Genomic DNA, 12,189 nt, shown 5'->3' with positions numbered 1-12,189 from the left:
GCTCCTGAAGTCATTGGCTGCTCAGTACTCCCATAAGCACCACATCGCAGACGGTAAGATCTCTACAGCCAGTGCACAGTTTTCAAAAAGACAAAAAAGGAGAAAGACATTTTGGTTACATGTCATTTATGTGATCTACTTTGTAAAGTTATACTAGTAAAAATAGCCGAAGAGAAGTCATGGGTGCTGCTTTTACATGAGGACATTCTTTGATTGTAACAATGGTAGAATTTGACCTAATTGTCCCATTGGGGATGTGTAACACTTTCATTGCTATCATGGTGTTGTACTGTCTGTGGTGTGCTGATGGTGTTATAGTGTCTGTGGTCTGCTGATGGTGTTTGCTCTGTGCCGTGTGTGGGCTGCAGTGCGCGCAGGTTTCCTGCACCTGGCGGAGGTCCTGTCCCTGCGCCGGGACTCGGAGGTGGCCATCAAGGGCCTCATGGCCAGCCTCCGGGCAGGGGAGAGGTGCAACGCTGAGCCCGAGCTCATAGGGAAAGGTAGGCGCCTGGCCAAGTGGCTTCTCTTATGTGTGTCGTCCATCACTGCTTCCCTGTTGGTCAGTCTCTCCCTCCGTCTGTCTCCTTTTCTCCTTTTTTGCTCTTGACCACTCTTTGCTCCTGTCTCTGCTGAAGGTGAAACCTTCCTCTCCTCCTCCTCCTCACACCTACTCTGAGAGCCCTGAGTGATTGAGCAGGAGTGAGCAGCAGACACACTGAGCTTCCCCAGTGGGAGTCCAGCCTCCCCGCTGTTTTACAGGACCTCTCCAGACCACTCTCTTCTCAGTCACCCATCGCTCTCTCAACCATGTTTATCTCGCTCTTTTTGTGTGTCTCTCTCTCTCTCTATCTCTCTCTCTCTCTCTCTCTCTCTCTCTCTCTCTCTCTCTCTCTCTCTCTCTCTCTCTCTCTCTCTCTCTCTCTCTCTGAGCCCTAAGAGCCAAACAAAAAAAACAGCTCACTTGCCGCACAGCGGGCCTTTCTCAAAACACCAACAGCCACCTTTGGCCTCCTTGGGTCCGGTACAAGAGCTGGAAGCTCGGCCCAGTGCCTGATGAAAGATGGTCGCCCACACTGGAGATTCTGCGGTTCCCCGAAACGTTTATACCCAGAATGCAATTATGGCGGCACACATTTTTCCACTGCGGGATTGGCTTCACTCTGACTCTGGCTGAGGATGTTTTGCTGTTTTTCCTTGTGTTGGAGTTCTGACAAGCGGGTGTTTCACAAGAGTTCTTTTGGTCATGTGACATTGTGTGTGTGTGTGTGTGTGTGTGTGTGTGTGCGCGCGTGTGTGTGTTTAGTGTTGAAGGGCCTGGTGGAGATCAGATCTCCGTACTTGGAGGAGCTGCTGTCCCGGCTCATGGCCGTTGGAATGGCGGGCCCCGTCGCCATGGTGATCTCGCTCCTGCTCCAGGAGATGGACGAGCAGGGGGTCAAGATGGAGACTGATGCCAAAATGTAAGCAGGCCTCTCAGAGAGCAGGCTCAGACCCAAAGCTGCCCGTCAGCGCTTCTTGGTGAAGAGCAAACCCTAAATAAAGCTTCGTTTTCTGCTTGGTCGGCGTTAATACTGTTGTTTTTTGCGTCGTTTCTGCCTTTACAACACAAGGGCTTCGGCCGCAGTTTAACAAGGTAGTTTTGCCACCATATGGCATCAAGTTAAAATAGAGTCTCTGCTGTTGTAGACCCGCTTGATCACAGTTTGCACTCAATTACAGTTGGCCTTAGTTTATAGTGGTGTGTTCCATTTCATAAGCCTAACCTGCTTTGCTCATGTCAAAGTAGGTACAAACCAGACTAGATTTGTTTTTAGTGCAGATCTTGAACCAGGGTAGAGACCAATATAGACTAATTGTAGCAATGTGTGGGTGGAGGGGGAAAAAAAACATACTTTATTTTAACTTGGGGACATTTTTCCTGACATGCCTTTGGAATGTGGATATTTTCTTTCTGCTGTGGTGGTGTGTATTTGACAAGCTGTTCCTCCCACACAGTCCAGAGCTGAGCAGATCTGGGGCCAGCGCGGGCCTGCTGGTGGACTGGCTGGCGAGGTTGGACCCGGAGGTCATCTCTACATGTCCAGAGCTTCAGCAGAAACTCCTGTTTGCATTAAATAAGGTGATTATTATGCCAGCCGTGCTGTGTGTGCGTTTGTATGTAATGATATCCACATTTTAGTCAGCGTCTTCTGCACCCTTGACCAGTAAGTTTTACTTTGGGGAAAATATCATAACAATGTATGTGGTAATGTAGTGTAGTGGTTAAGGAGCTGGACTAGTGTCCAGTAGCCTGAAAGTTGAGGGTTCAATTCCCGGTGTCCACCGTTGTGCCCTTGAGCACTTAACCCCAAGTTGCTCCGGGGACAATGTAAACATATGTAAGTCCCTTCGGACAACAGTGTCTGCTAAATGAAAAACTGTAAATACAATGTAAATGGTTGTGTGTGTGTGTGTGTGTGTGTTTTTAGTGCAGTATATATGTAGTGTAATTCATAATAATGACTATATACTCCCCTCTGTCTCCCCAGACTAAAGGCTCTCAGGTGAGTCTTGCCCCCTCCTACAGGCCCTACCTGCTGGCCCTGCTTACCCACCAGTCCAACTGGAGCACCTTGCACAGGTGTATCAGTGCCCTACTCAACAAGCACAGAGACGAGAGGTGAGGCCATCACCTGCACGCACACACACTCTAGCCATCACCAATACTGCTTTCAAATCACCTCAACACTTCAGGTACTGTGACAATCTACCTGACTAGTAAAGCAATGTTATGGTCTTGAATTTTCTGAGGGGGCTTTTTCATACCTTGTAGTGCAAACTGAGCTTGCGAGAGTGCTCGAGAGAGTCAAGCTGTTCACATTATGAATGCAGAGGGTCAGGTCACTGGTTCAACTCAGTGTCTCACACAAATATATATACACACACACACACACACACACACACACTCTCAAAGTCAGCCAGCTCATCCGCCTCATATTACTCACATCTACCACCTCAGTCATCTAGTTACTGAAGCAGTTTATCAAGTTTAACATGCTGTCACTCCTTTGTGTGTGTGTGTGTGTGTGTGTGTGTTTGTGTGAGACACTGTGTGAGTGTCAAGACCATAAGATTGCTTTACTAGTCAGGTAGATTGTCACAGTACCTGAAGTGTTGAGGTGATTTGAAAGCAGTATTGGTGATGGCTGGAGATCTGTTCTATACGTTGTGTGACCGATGAAAATTGGGCATGGGCATATGCATGTGTGTTGAAGGCCTTTAGTGAGAGGAAAGCATGAAAACGTAGCGGTTCACCAGACTGGCCAGGCTGCGAGGCGAAGCCTGGTGCTGCCAGCCTAAAGAGCTCAGATGTCGCGGCGACGCTGATCCAATCCGTGGCAATGTGATTCTGCTCTAAGCCTGTAAGCAACACTCCCAAGTCCCGGCCCAAGCAAATGTCTGTGGAGGCTTTCCAGACCACGGTTACTGCCATGCACATGATGGGATGGCAACACCAGACTGGTGTGTGCTGCCAGCTAAGCTGGCTCTGCCTGTCTGCACTAGGGGCGGCAGTAACTGCTAGGGGCTTATGGGTCACAGGTTCTGTCTCAGGTGTGCAGATGTGAACGGGCTGAGATCTTGTGTTGGTTCTGATCCGAATCTGTGCTTCTTCTCTCGTAGGCTGGACCCCAGCCCTGCTCTGGACTTCCTGTGGGCCTGTGGTCATATTCCTCGCATCTGGCAGGGCAGAGACCAAAAGACGCCACAGGTAGGACAACACTATGCTCTGTGCTGTATTGTTCAGGCTCCTGTTTCCACAGAAAATGTGGACTGAAATGCGAGTTGATCCACTCACTCACTAGCTTGTAAAACGGCTTGAGGTGAATTGATTAGTTTCTTCTTCAGACTCCAATGGTAACTCCCCGGTATGGTAAAAGCTTGAGAACTTGTGCAAGAACAGAGAACTTGTGCAAGCAGTGTCCACTCTCTTGGAGGTGTCAGCCTTCTTAGGGTGATTTAATTAAGAGTGAATTAATCACTTTACTCTCTCTCTCTCTCTCTCTGTGGTGTCTCTCTTCTCAGAAGCGGACAGAGAAGTTTGTCTTGCGCCTGAAACCAGAGGAGCTCATCAGCCTGGTGGACCTGATCCTGTCCGAGTCCGAGCTGGACAGCCGCGACGCGTCCAGCGCCAAGACGGCCCTGGACCAGGCCTCCTGCACCCTCATCCAATCACGGCTGCCGCTCCTCCACAGCTGTTGCCACGGCGACATAGAGAGTGTGAAGAAAGTGGCCGAGTACCTGATTAACTGTGCCAGGAAGTGGGGGGACAGGTGTGTGTGTGTGTGTGTGTGTGTGTGTGTGTGTGTGTAGGTCTGGTTTGTCATGGAAAATATGGCAGCTTGTGAACATCTTTATTCATTAATTTCACACCCACATTGAATGGTCAAGGCCCTCCCCCATCCGCTGGGCACTTGTGAGAGTTCAGCTCCGTACCTGCACAGAAATGTGTACTTACAGCCTGCAGATGCAACTTCCACCCTGCCCATGCGACCTCCAACCTGCACTTGTGCTCTGCGCTCCTATGGCTTCTCAAACTTGCTGATGAAGACTGTTGATAGACACCAGATTTCTCTGCCTGCTGTTGGAGCGCTCCTCTCCCGCCAGGCTCAAAGGGGCAGTGCAGAAGGGGCAGTGGTAATGAGGTGTTCTGGTGTGAAAGGGATAAAAGGGCAGAAGTGGTCTTGGCTGTGATCGCCGTGCAGTGCTCAGTGGAGGATAATGAAGTCGAGAGGATTAGGACATGCTGAAGCCACACACTCTCTTTCTCTCTCTCTCTCTCTCTCTCTCTCTCTCTCTCTCTCTCTCTCTCTCTCTCTCTCTCTCTCTCTCTCTCTCTCTCTCTCTCTCTCTCTCTCTCTCTCTCTCTCTCTCTCTCTCTCTCCGCTTGTGTTGTGAATTGCAGTTTTCTAGCTTAGCTTAGCTGTCAGGGTGGCAACACTTTGTGCCGGCAAAAACCCCTTCTCTTTCATGAATATGCCTTTGGATATTATAGCGCTTTAATGAGGAGGCTTTGGCCAAGGTCAGGCAAAATTACCCGAAGAATTACAGTAACCTAAGGCAAGCTAAGCTGCCTTATGCCTTTTTTACACACACGAGTAAGACAAACTACACTCGGATAAGACGGTGGCACAAAGTATGTTTTTCGGCCGTCTTTAGGATAAACATGACATAAACATTGTCTATCTGTGCGGAGGCGTTTCTCTCTGCTGCATGTTCTTGAGAGTCTGACGCTGGATTAGCCATCGCAGAACACAATTAGCCCCACAAAGCAGGGCACTCGAGGCAGGCCGCGTTCAGCTCCAACTCTTAGCTGCTCCAAAGTGTTGCCTGTGTGGGTTTATGTCCCAGTTGTAAACGACACAAAGGCTTTTGTCTGAGGGGGAAAGTTTTAGCCATGTTTGTTTCTATATGCACCAACCCCCCCCTCTCTCATGTCTGTGTTTGTTTTTTGTCTGTTCTGGGAGCATATTTGCCCTGTGTGAAGGCTTCCCCCTGTCATCACATTGCTTATTTTGTGTCCATTCGAGGTCATTTGGTTGTCTTTTGTCTCGTCTTGTGTTTCCTCTCTCATGATTAGACAGTGGCTAAACTGTTTGTCTCTCATAGAGCTCTCTGTGTAAGGTAACGACAGGATGCGCTTTGCCGCTTATAAAATGCGAAGTACACTATGTTTTCATAAAGACGCGTGTGCTTTTCCACTTGGAGTGGAACTTTTTTCAAGTGGAGGCACTCGGGCGCCTCCATAAAAACACGAGGCGCAGCAAGCGCAAAAAACACGAGTCGCTCTGGTTGCATATGCAGTGCGCAAAATGCTTACTGCCACTACGAAACGACATAAAAAAGGCGCACCTCACTGCAAAAACCGCATCCTGTCTGATCGTTCTCTAATCATCTTTCTCCCCTGTTCTCTGCTAAGGTTTGCTTGCATGATTCCCACCTTTTAAAGGTTTTAAAATATCTTAATAGCATACATCTTATAAAACATATTTAAGCTTTACTAACACACAATGCTTTGGCCACTAAATAGCCTTAGTTGCTGAAATGGCCTTAAACTAAACAAACAAACAAACAAACTTGCATGATTGCGTACGTGTGCAGTGTGTGATGGTGTGCTAGCTTATTGTTTTGCCTCTGTGTTTCAGTGTGATGAGCAAGCGGTGCCAGAATCTGCTGCTCCAGATCTACCTGTACTTCCCGGAGGTCATCCAGCGCGTGGCGCTACCCGAGGCCGCACTGAGCAGCCAGGGGGCAGCAGATGGCAGCACCTGCAAGGTAGGAGAGAACACGCAGCACAACACAACACAACACAACAGCAGCTGTTTGCTTCTCTACAGGTCAAAGTACAGATGCTACTCTGAGATTTTTTTAACAATGTTTGCAGATGCTATCATAGTTTTGCATCAGATGAGTGATGTAATACTTCATGTACAAAAGACAGAGCCAAGGATGTCCACTAGGCCTGATAATTTAATTAAATGAAGCTCCTGGTTGATGGCTTTTGCTGATTAGCACACCAGGCGTTTACTCAAGTCTGAGCCAGCTCTAGGCCCAGGTCCAGATGAGCACACATGTAAGAAGTTTGTTTTGTCTCCTAGCTGGATGTGCTGGTGCATCGTCTGATTTCTCTGCTGGGGGACACCGGTGACTCCAAGTCTGCGGAGAGCCGGGCCTCAGATGCCAACCTGGCCTGCCGGAGGCTGGCAGTGTCTCACCCAGTGCTGCTCCTCAGGTGAGGCCAGGGTTTCACCTGGGTCTAGTTACCCTTCTGCAGACCTGTGCAGATGAGCTGTTTTGTTCTATTTTTGTTTTTTTCAATTTGTATTTGACTTTTGGGGGTTATAATTAGTTATATAAAAGTATAATAAAGTCACATTTGTTTACAAGAATTTACTCCATGCAGCTTAATTAGAGACATAAATAGTCTCTACATGAAATGCATGTTTTACATCCTGGGCAAAATCTGTGAACGAATGTGATGCCTCCAGCAATACAGCAGTGTGTGACTGTGTATCTTTTCCCAATCAGACACCTGCCCATGATTGCAGCTCTGATGCAGGGCCGTGCACACCTGAACCTGCGGGAGCTACGGCAACAGAATCACCTGACGTTCTTCAATGACTCGCTGGCCATCCTGGAGCTGCTGCAGCCGCTGGTCTTCCACAGCCACCACCAGGGGGCACTGCAGGACTGTCTGCTCTCCATCATCAAGGTCCTACAGGTAAAGCAGCCAGAGGCCAGCCAGACAGAACACAGAGATGACCGATGATGATGATGATGACGATGATGACAGTTATTGTAATGGTAATAAGGTTTCGTATGATGCTGATTTAATAGATAGACCCGAAGTCCTTTTTGCAAGGGAGAGAGATTGGGATCAGAATATAGGAATGCAGTATAGCAAAGCAAGTATAAAACGGAAGATATAATGCGTCCTACATTCTAGCACATTCTTGCTAGATTTGAGATTTGCTAGATCAGACTTGAGTCTTGGAGGCTAAGGATGGTCTTGTTTTTTCAATGACTTTTCTTATTAAGGTTGGGTTTTGTCTTTGTAAAATAACCTGAGACAGCAGTTATTGTGACTGAATGTGTACAAATACATGAAATTGTATCTGACAGTAAAAAGCACAATCGAAAGCTTATTAAAAAGTCACAATTATATATTGCATATCAACAAAGTTAAAATATGTAATTTACATTAAAAAGAACTCATAAACCACTCTACCTCAAACAAGATGACAATCCCCTTCAATCTTAATCATATCACAAAGACATGAAGACAGAATGTTGATTTAATCGTTGTTACACACTGTCAGTTTCTCAGTGTTACATAATGTGTATTAAAGACGAAGGCCAAAAATAAGTTAAATAGCCTCTTAGGCTGGAACTATACAGCTTGATTTGCAGTTTGTCGAATTAAGGACAACTGGAGTTCACATCTTTTATTGTTGAAGATCCCTTCCAAACAATCTTTCTGCATTTGTCTCACTTTATAGAACTTCAGGAGGACGTCCCGCGTACCGACGGCCTTCATCAGCAAGTTTGTGCAGTTCATACAGAAATACATTACCCACGATGCTGCAGCCGCCGTGACTTATCTGCAGAAGCATTCCCGTATTCTACAGTAAGCATGTTGACTAATTATATATTCAGAATATTAATTGACATTCAAGGTACCCCCTGCAATTTTGTCAAAGGGTTGTTGACATTGTGCTATCTGATTACCCTTCCTTTGTGTGCACCCCAGGCACTGTGTTATATATTAGTACTGGTAAATGGCTCTGCTGAGACACTTTACCATTTACGGCAGGACTGGCTTGAGCTTGAACACCAAGGTTTTTTAAGAGACACAGACAGCAAGAGGGACTGTAGGGAGTCAATTGCTGAATTAGACAAATAGTATATGGGATTAGAATCACTGACTAAACCTTTAAGAATATTTATATATCTTATTATTGTTAAAGAAAACCAGTAACAAGGAGTAGGAAACACATGGGAAGAGAACGATTGAAATCCATGGTGTATTTCAATGGCTCCTTATTCTTCCTGTTTACGCTGTTTTTCTGTAAGTGCTGGACACGCCTATATATATATATATATATATATATATATATATATATATATATATATATATATATATATATATATTTATTTCTCCTCTTCATCCCTCTCTTCCTTTGTTCACAGTAGATCATGTTAAACATGAGGGACGGAGTGTCTGTTCATCTTTGCCCTCCGTCTGTCTCGTGGCGAGGCAAGCTCAGTGTTAAAGTTTAGTCCTCTTAAAAACCGCACAGTTCTAAGTAGAAGAAATACAAAAATAGTGGGATTTGAGAGACAGAGACAAGGCACCCAGTCTTGGAATGCACTACAGTATATTTTGTGGTGTTGATTGTTTCACCTTGTCCAAACTGTTGTGTTGAGTTATTTGTTGACGTGTGAGTGGTTTAGCTTGAGCTTTTTCTGCTTTGAATGTGACCCATGATGTCTATGGGTCTAGTCTGTGTGACTATGTCCTGTCCTCCAACATATTTAATGTGTGAGTGTGTCCTGTGATTTAAAACAGGTTTCCATCTTTGTTTCCTGGAAAGTTCTGCTGAGGACAATATATTTATGAGTGTTGTCCTGTCTCTCTCTCTCTCGCTCTCTCTTTCTCTTTCTTTCTTTCTTTCTTTCTTTCTTTTTTCTTTCTTTCTTTCTTTCTTTCTTTTTCTTTCTTTCTTTCTTTCTTTCTCTTTCTTTCTTTCTTTCTTTCTCTTTCTTTCTTTCTCTTTCTTTCTTTCTCTTTCTTTCTTTCTCTCTTTCTTTCTCTCTCTCTCTCTCTCTCTCTCTCTTCCCTCTCTCTCTCTTCTCTCTCTCTCTCTCTCTCTCTCTCTCTCCCTCCCTCTCTCTCTTGCTCTCTCTTTCTCTCTCGCTCTCCCTCTCTCCCTCTCTCCCTCTCCCTCTTCCTTTTCCGGTCCACATTCTCTTCTTATTCACATACTGTATCACATATTACTCTTTCCATAAATTCCTTCGATTCTTTTCATTCTTATCTTTCTATTCTCTCTCTCTCTCTCTCTCCCTCCCTCCCATTTTCTTTCATGACCCTTCCTGCAGGGGTCTTTCATTAGAAAACCCAGAGCTGGTCCAGCTGAAGTGTCTGCTGGCCGGTCTGACACTGCCTGTGAGGAGTGGCTCCTCTGAGAGTCCAGTGGAGGACAGAGACGGTACTACACACCTTCTATCCATACACACCATGCACAGCCCAGAGCAACACACACCACAGCAGAATACCACATCACAAACACAATGCCTAGCATAGCGCATAATATACTACGCACTGCTTCATAGTTCAGTTTGCCTGCATATAACTAGTTGTGGGTGAACTTTGTTTACAGTAAATCTGAAATCCCCATTGGCTACTTGGCCACTAATTTAAGACCATCATAGTCCACACTGACATGTTTTCCCCACTCAATCCAGCAGAGGACTCAACAGGGTCCCTCCCTCTGGTCAGCATCTCCGCCTCAACACCACTGACCGCCTCGGACATGACCAAGTACCTGAGGAGGATGTCCAGGGGAGAGGCCGTGGAAGGTAGGAGTCAATGGCTCTAGTTCGAGTTCTCAGGTCAGCCTGCCATGTCGTTTCTCTCAGGCTCTGTCTGTAGCTGGGTTTCCATTCAAAGTCTGGAAACAGTTACAATTTTAATCGTGAATGAAGTGTAAATGAAAATTCCATTTGTAAGAGAGGGTTGATTAACTCAATTTGAATAACATGTATGGAATTTGTGAGGTTGATGGAAACAAGTTTACTCACATAAATTCACAGTGATTGCAATTCAACTTTTTTTCTGTATAAATTGCCCTGACGTTTTGATCCCATAGCTGATCACAACTCCTCCTTGAGTAATAGAATGTCCATTTCTAATCTGCATAGCACAGCAGATGGGAAGACACGCAGATGCATTAGCAAAAAAATTTTTTAGGAATGCACGAATGAGCTGAATGTAAACCCTGCTATTCTTGGTCTCTATCTCTCTCCCTCGATCTGTCTTAACCATAATCCTTCCTTGTTCCAACTCTACCTCATGTTTGATGTCAACCATGATCTGCAGATGTACTAGAGGTTCTGACCGAAGTGGAGGAGAAATCAAAGAGGAGCCCAGAAATAATCCAGCACTTCACCGTAAGAATCTCCTTCCGGTCATGTCATCTCTACTTACAACTTCATTGGCAAACGTGAAAATGTATTGGAATGTGCGGAGGTGTTTGTTTTTTTTAACTTATACATTTTGCACTCTATATTTCTAGAATGATCTCCAGAGACTGATGAGCTCGCCTGAGGAGCTGTGTCGGAACATGGCCTTCAGCTTGGCCTTGCGCTGCGTCCAGAACACGCCCAGGTAGAGTAGTCTGCAACGCCCGAGATGTCCTGTTTTTCCATCAAGTGTTTCTTCGCAGTTCAAGCACCCAGTTGAGTTTAGTCGAAAAACTATTTCCATTGAGTGCTGCCAGGGTATTCAATGGAGTTTTCCTCCAGAGCTCTTCAGTTTGGGGATCAGTTTCAACTGTAACTACAGGAATCTGTACTAGACTGTAGACTATATAGATGTGTTTTAATGGAATAGCCAGGAAATACTAAATGTCTAAATTCTACTACTCTCTTGTGCCTCGGATTCTTGTCACATAACCGAACCCAGTTAATATTGTTCTACAAGAGGAACACAAGGAAGGTTAGAAATGATAAGTCCTTCAGTAGACTGCAACATTCTGCAATGTCTTGACTCACACATCTGTATAGTCTGTGCATAACTCACAGGTGTGTGCTCCTTCCCCTCTCTCTCTCTCTCTCTCTCTCTCTCTCTCTCTCTCTCTCTCTCTCTCTCTCTCTCTCTCTCTCTCTCTCTCTCTCTCTCTCTCTCTCTCTCTCTCTCTCTCTCTCTCTCTCTCTCTCTCTCTCTCTCTCTCTCTCTCACTATATTCCAGTCTGGCTGCTGAGTTTCTCCCTACCTTCATGTACTGCATGGGGAGTGGAGACATTGACGTGGTGCAGACCGCTATCAGGAATTTACCAGAATATGTCCTCCTCTGTCAAGGTAGGGGACTTGCACACATGCACCAAAGCAAATGGTTAACTGTTGCTGTTTAAAGTACATAAACTATTATTCTGTTGTAATGTGTTATGTTCTCTGTTATTACAGAACATGCTGATATACTGCTTCACAAAGCCTTTCTGGTAGGGATCTATGGACAGATTGATACAAGCTCCATCATCTCTGAATCAATGAAGGTCCTCCATATGGAAGCCACCACATAAAGCCCTACAATGTGGCCAAGTTGCCTAGCAGCTGTGTCATGATTTGTTTTATTCCACCCTTTCTAATTTCTGATAGAATACCCACCTCCTGCATTACTGCAAACTATTTTTATGTTGTACTTTCTCAAAGTGTCTAGTCTTTTCTGAGTATTTGGTAAGTTTTGATAGGACATTTTTATCATTGCACAACATCTAATTGGACCAGGAGAATGACTTCTATGACTTTTATTTCGTACTCGTTCATGTCTTGCATGACAGTATTCCTGTTATACTGTCCCAATATTCATGAATTAATGATTGTTAAAGAAAAAAAAACTAATAAATGACAAAGTTGTCAATGTTTTTTTA

At 45.3% G+C, this 12,189-nt stretch overlaps 1 protein-coding gene across 3 annotated transcripts in view; it reads left to right on the top strand.

The window, feature by feature from the left end:
* Positions 1–12,189, top strand: part of ints1 (integrator complex subunit 1) — a 28,795-nt gene extending 16,606 nt beyond the window's left edge. For 2 of the 3 annotated variants that reach the window (XM_048245751.1, XM_048245750.1), the window contains exons 32-48: positions 1–53; positions 369–500; positions 1,304–1,460; positions 1,996–2,119; positions 2,529–2,659; positions 3,661–3,748; positions 4,063–4,310; positions 6,183–6,312; positions 6,636–6,769; positions 7,066–7,258; positions 8,037–8,164; positions 9,640–9,749; positions 10,006–10,119; positions 10,640–10,710; positions 10,836–10,927; positions 11,511–11,620; positions 11,726–12,189. The exon at positions 1–53 is cut by the window's left edge and continues 107 nt beyond it. In XM_048245751.1, the coding sequence (XP_048101708.1) occupies positions 1–53; positions 369–500; positions 1,304–1,460; positions 1,996–2,119; positions 2,529–2,659; positions 3,661–3,748; positions 4,063–4,310; positions 6,183–6,312; positions 6,636–6,769; positions 7,066–7,258; positions 8,037–8,164; positions 9,640–9,749; positions 10,006–10,119; positions 10,640–10,710; positions 10,836–10,927; positions 11,511–11,620; positions 11,726–11,841 (2,131 nt within the window). In that variant the 3' untranslated portion in view covers positions 11,842–12,189. The remainder of the gene's footprint in view (positions 54–368; positions 501–1,303; positions 1,461–1,995; positions 2,120–2,528; positions 2,660–3,660; positions 3,749–4,062; positions 4,311–6,182; positions 6,313–6,635; positions 6,770–7,065; positions 7,259–8,036; positions 8,165–9,639; positions 9,750–10,005; positions 10,120–10,639; positions 10,711–10,835; positions 10,928–11,510; positions 11,621–11,725) is intronic. The other variant, XM_048245752.1, reaches the window with a different exon arrangement.

Source organism: Alosa alosa, chromosome 6, assembly GCF_017589495.1.
Source record: "Alosa alosa isolate M-15738 ecotype Scorff River chromosome 6, AALO_Geno_1.1, whole genome shotgun sequence".
Taxonomy (NCBI): domain Eukaryota; kingdom Metazoa; phylum Chordata; class Actinopteri; order Clupeiformes; family Clupeidae; genus Alosa; species Alosa alosa.
Note: the sequence above shows the minus strand (reverse complement) of the source record. Positions and strands in the feature narration are given on the sequence as shown.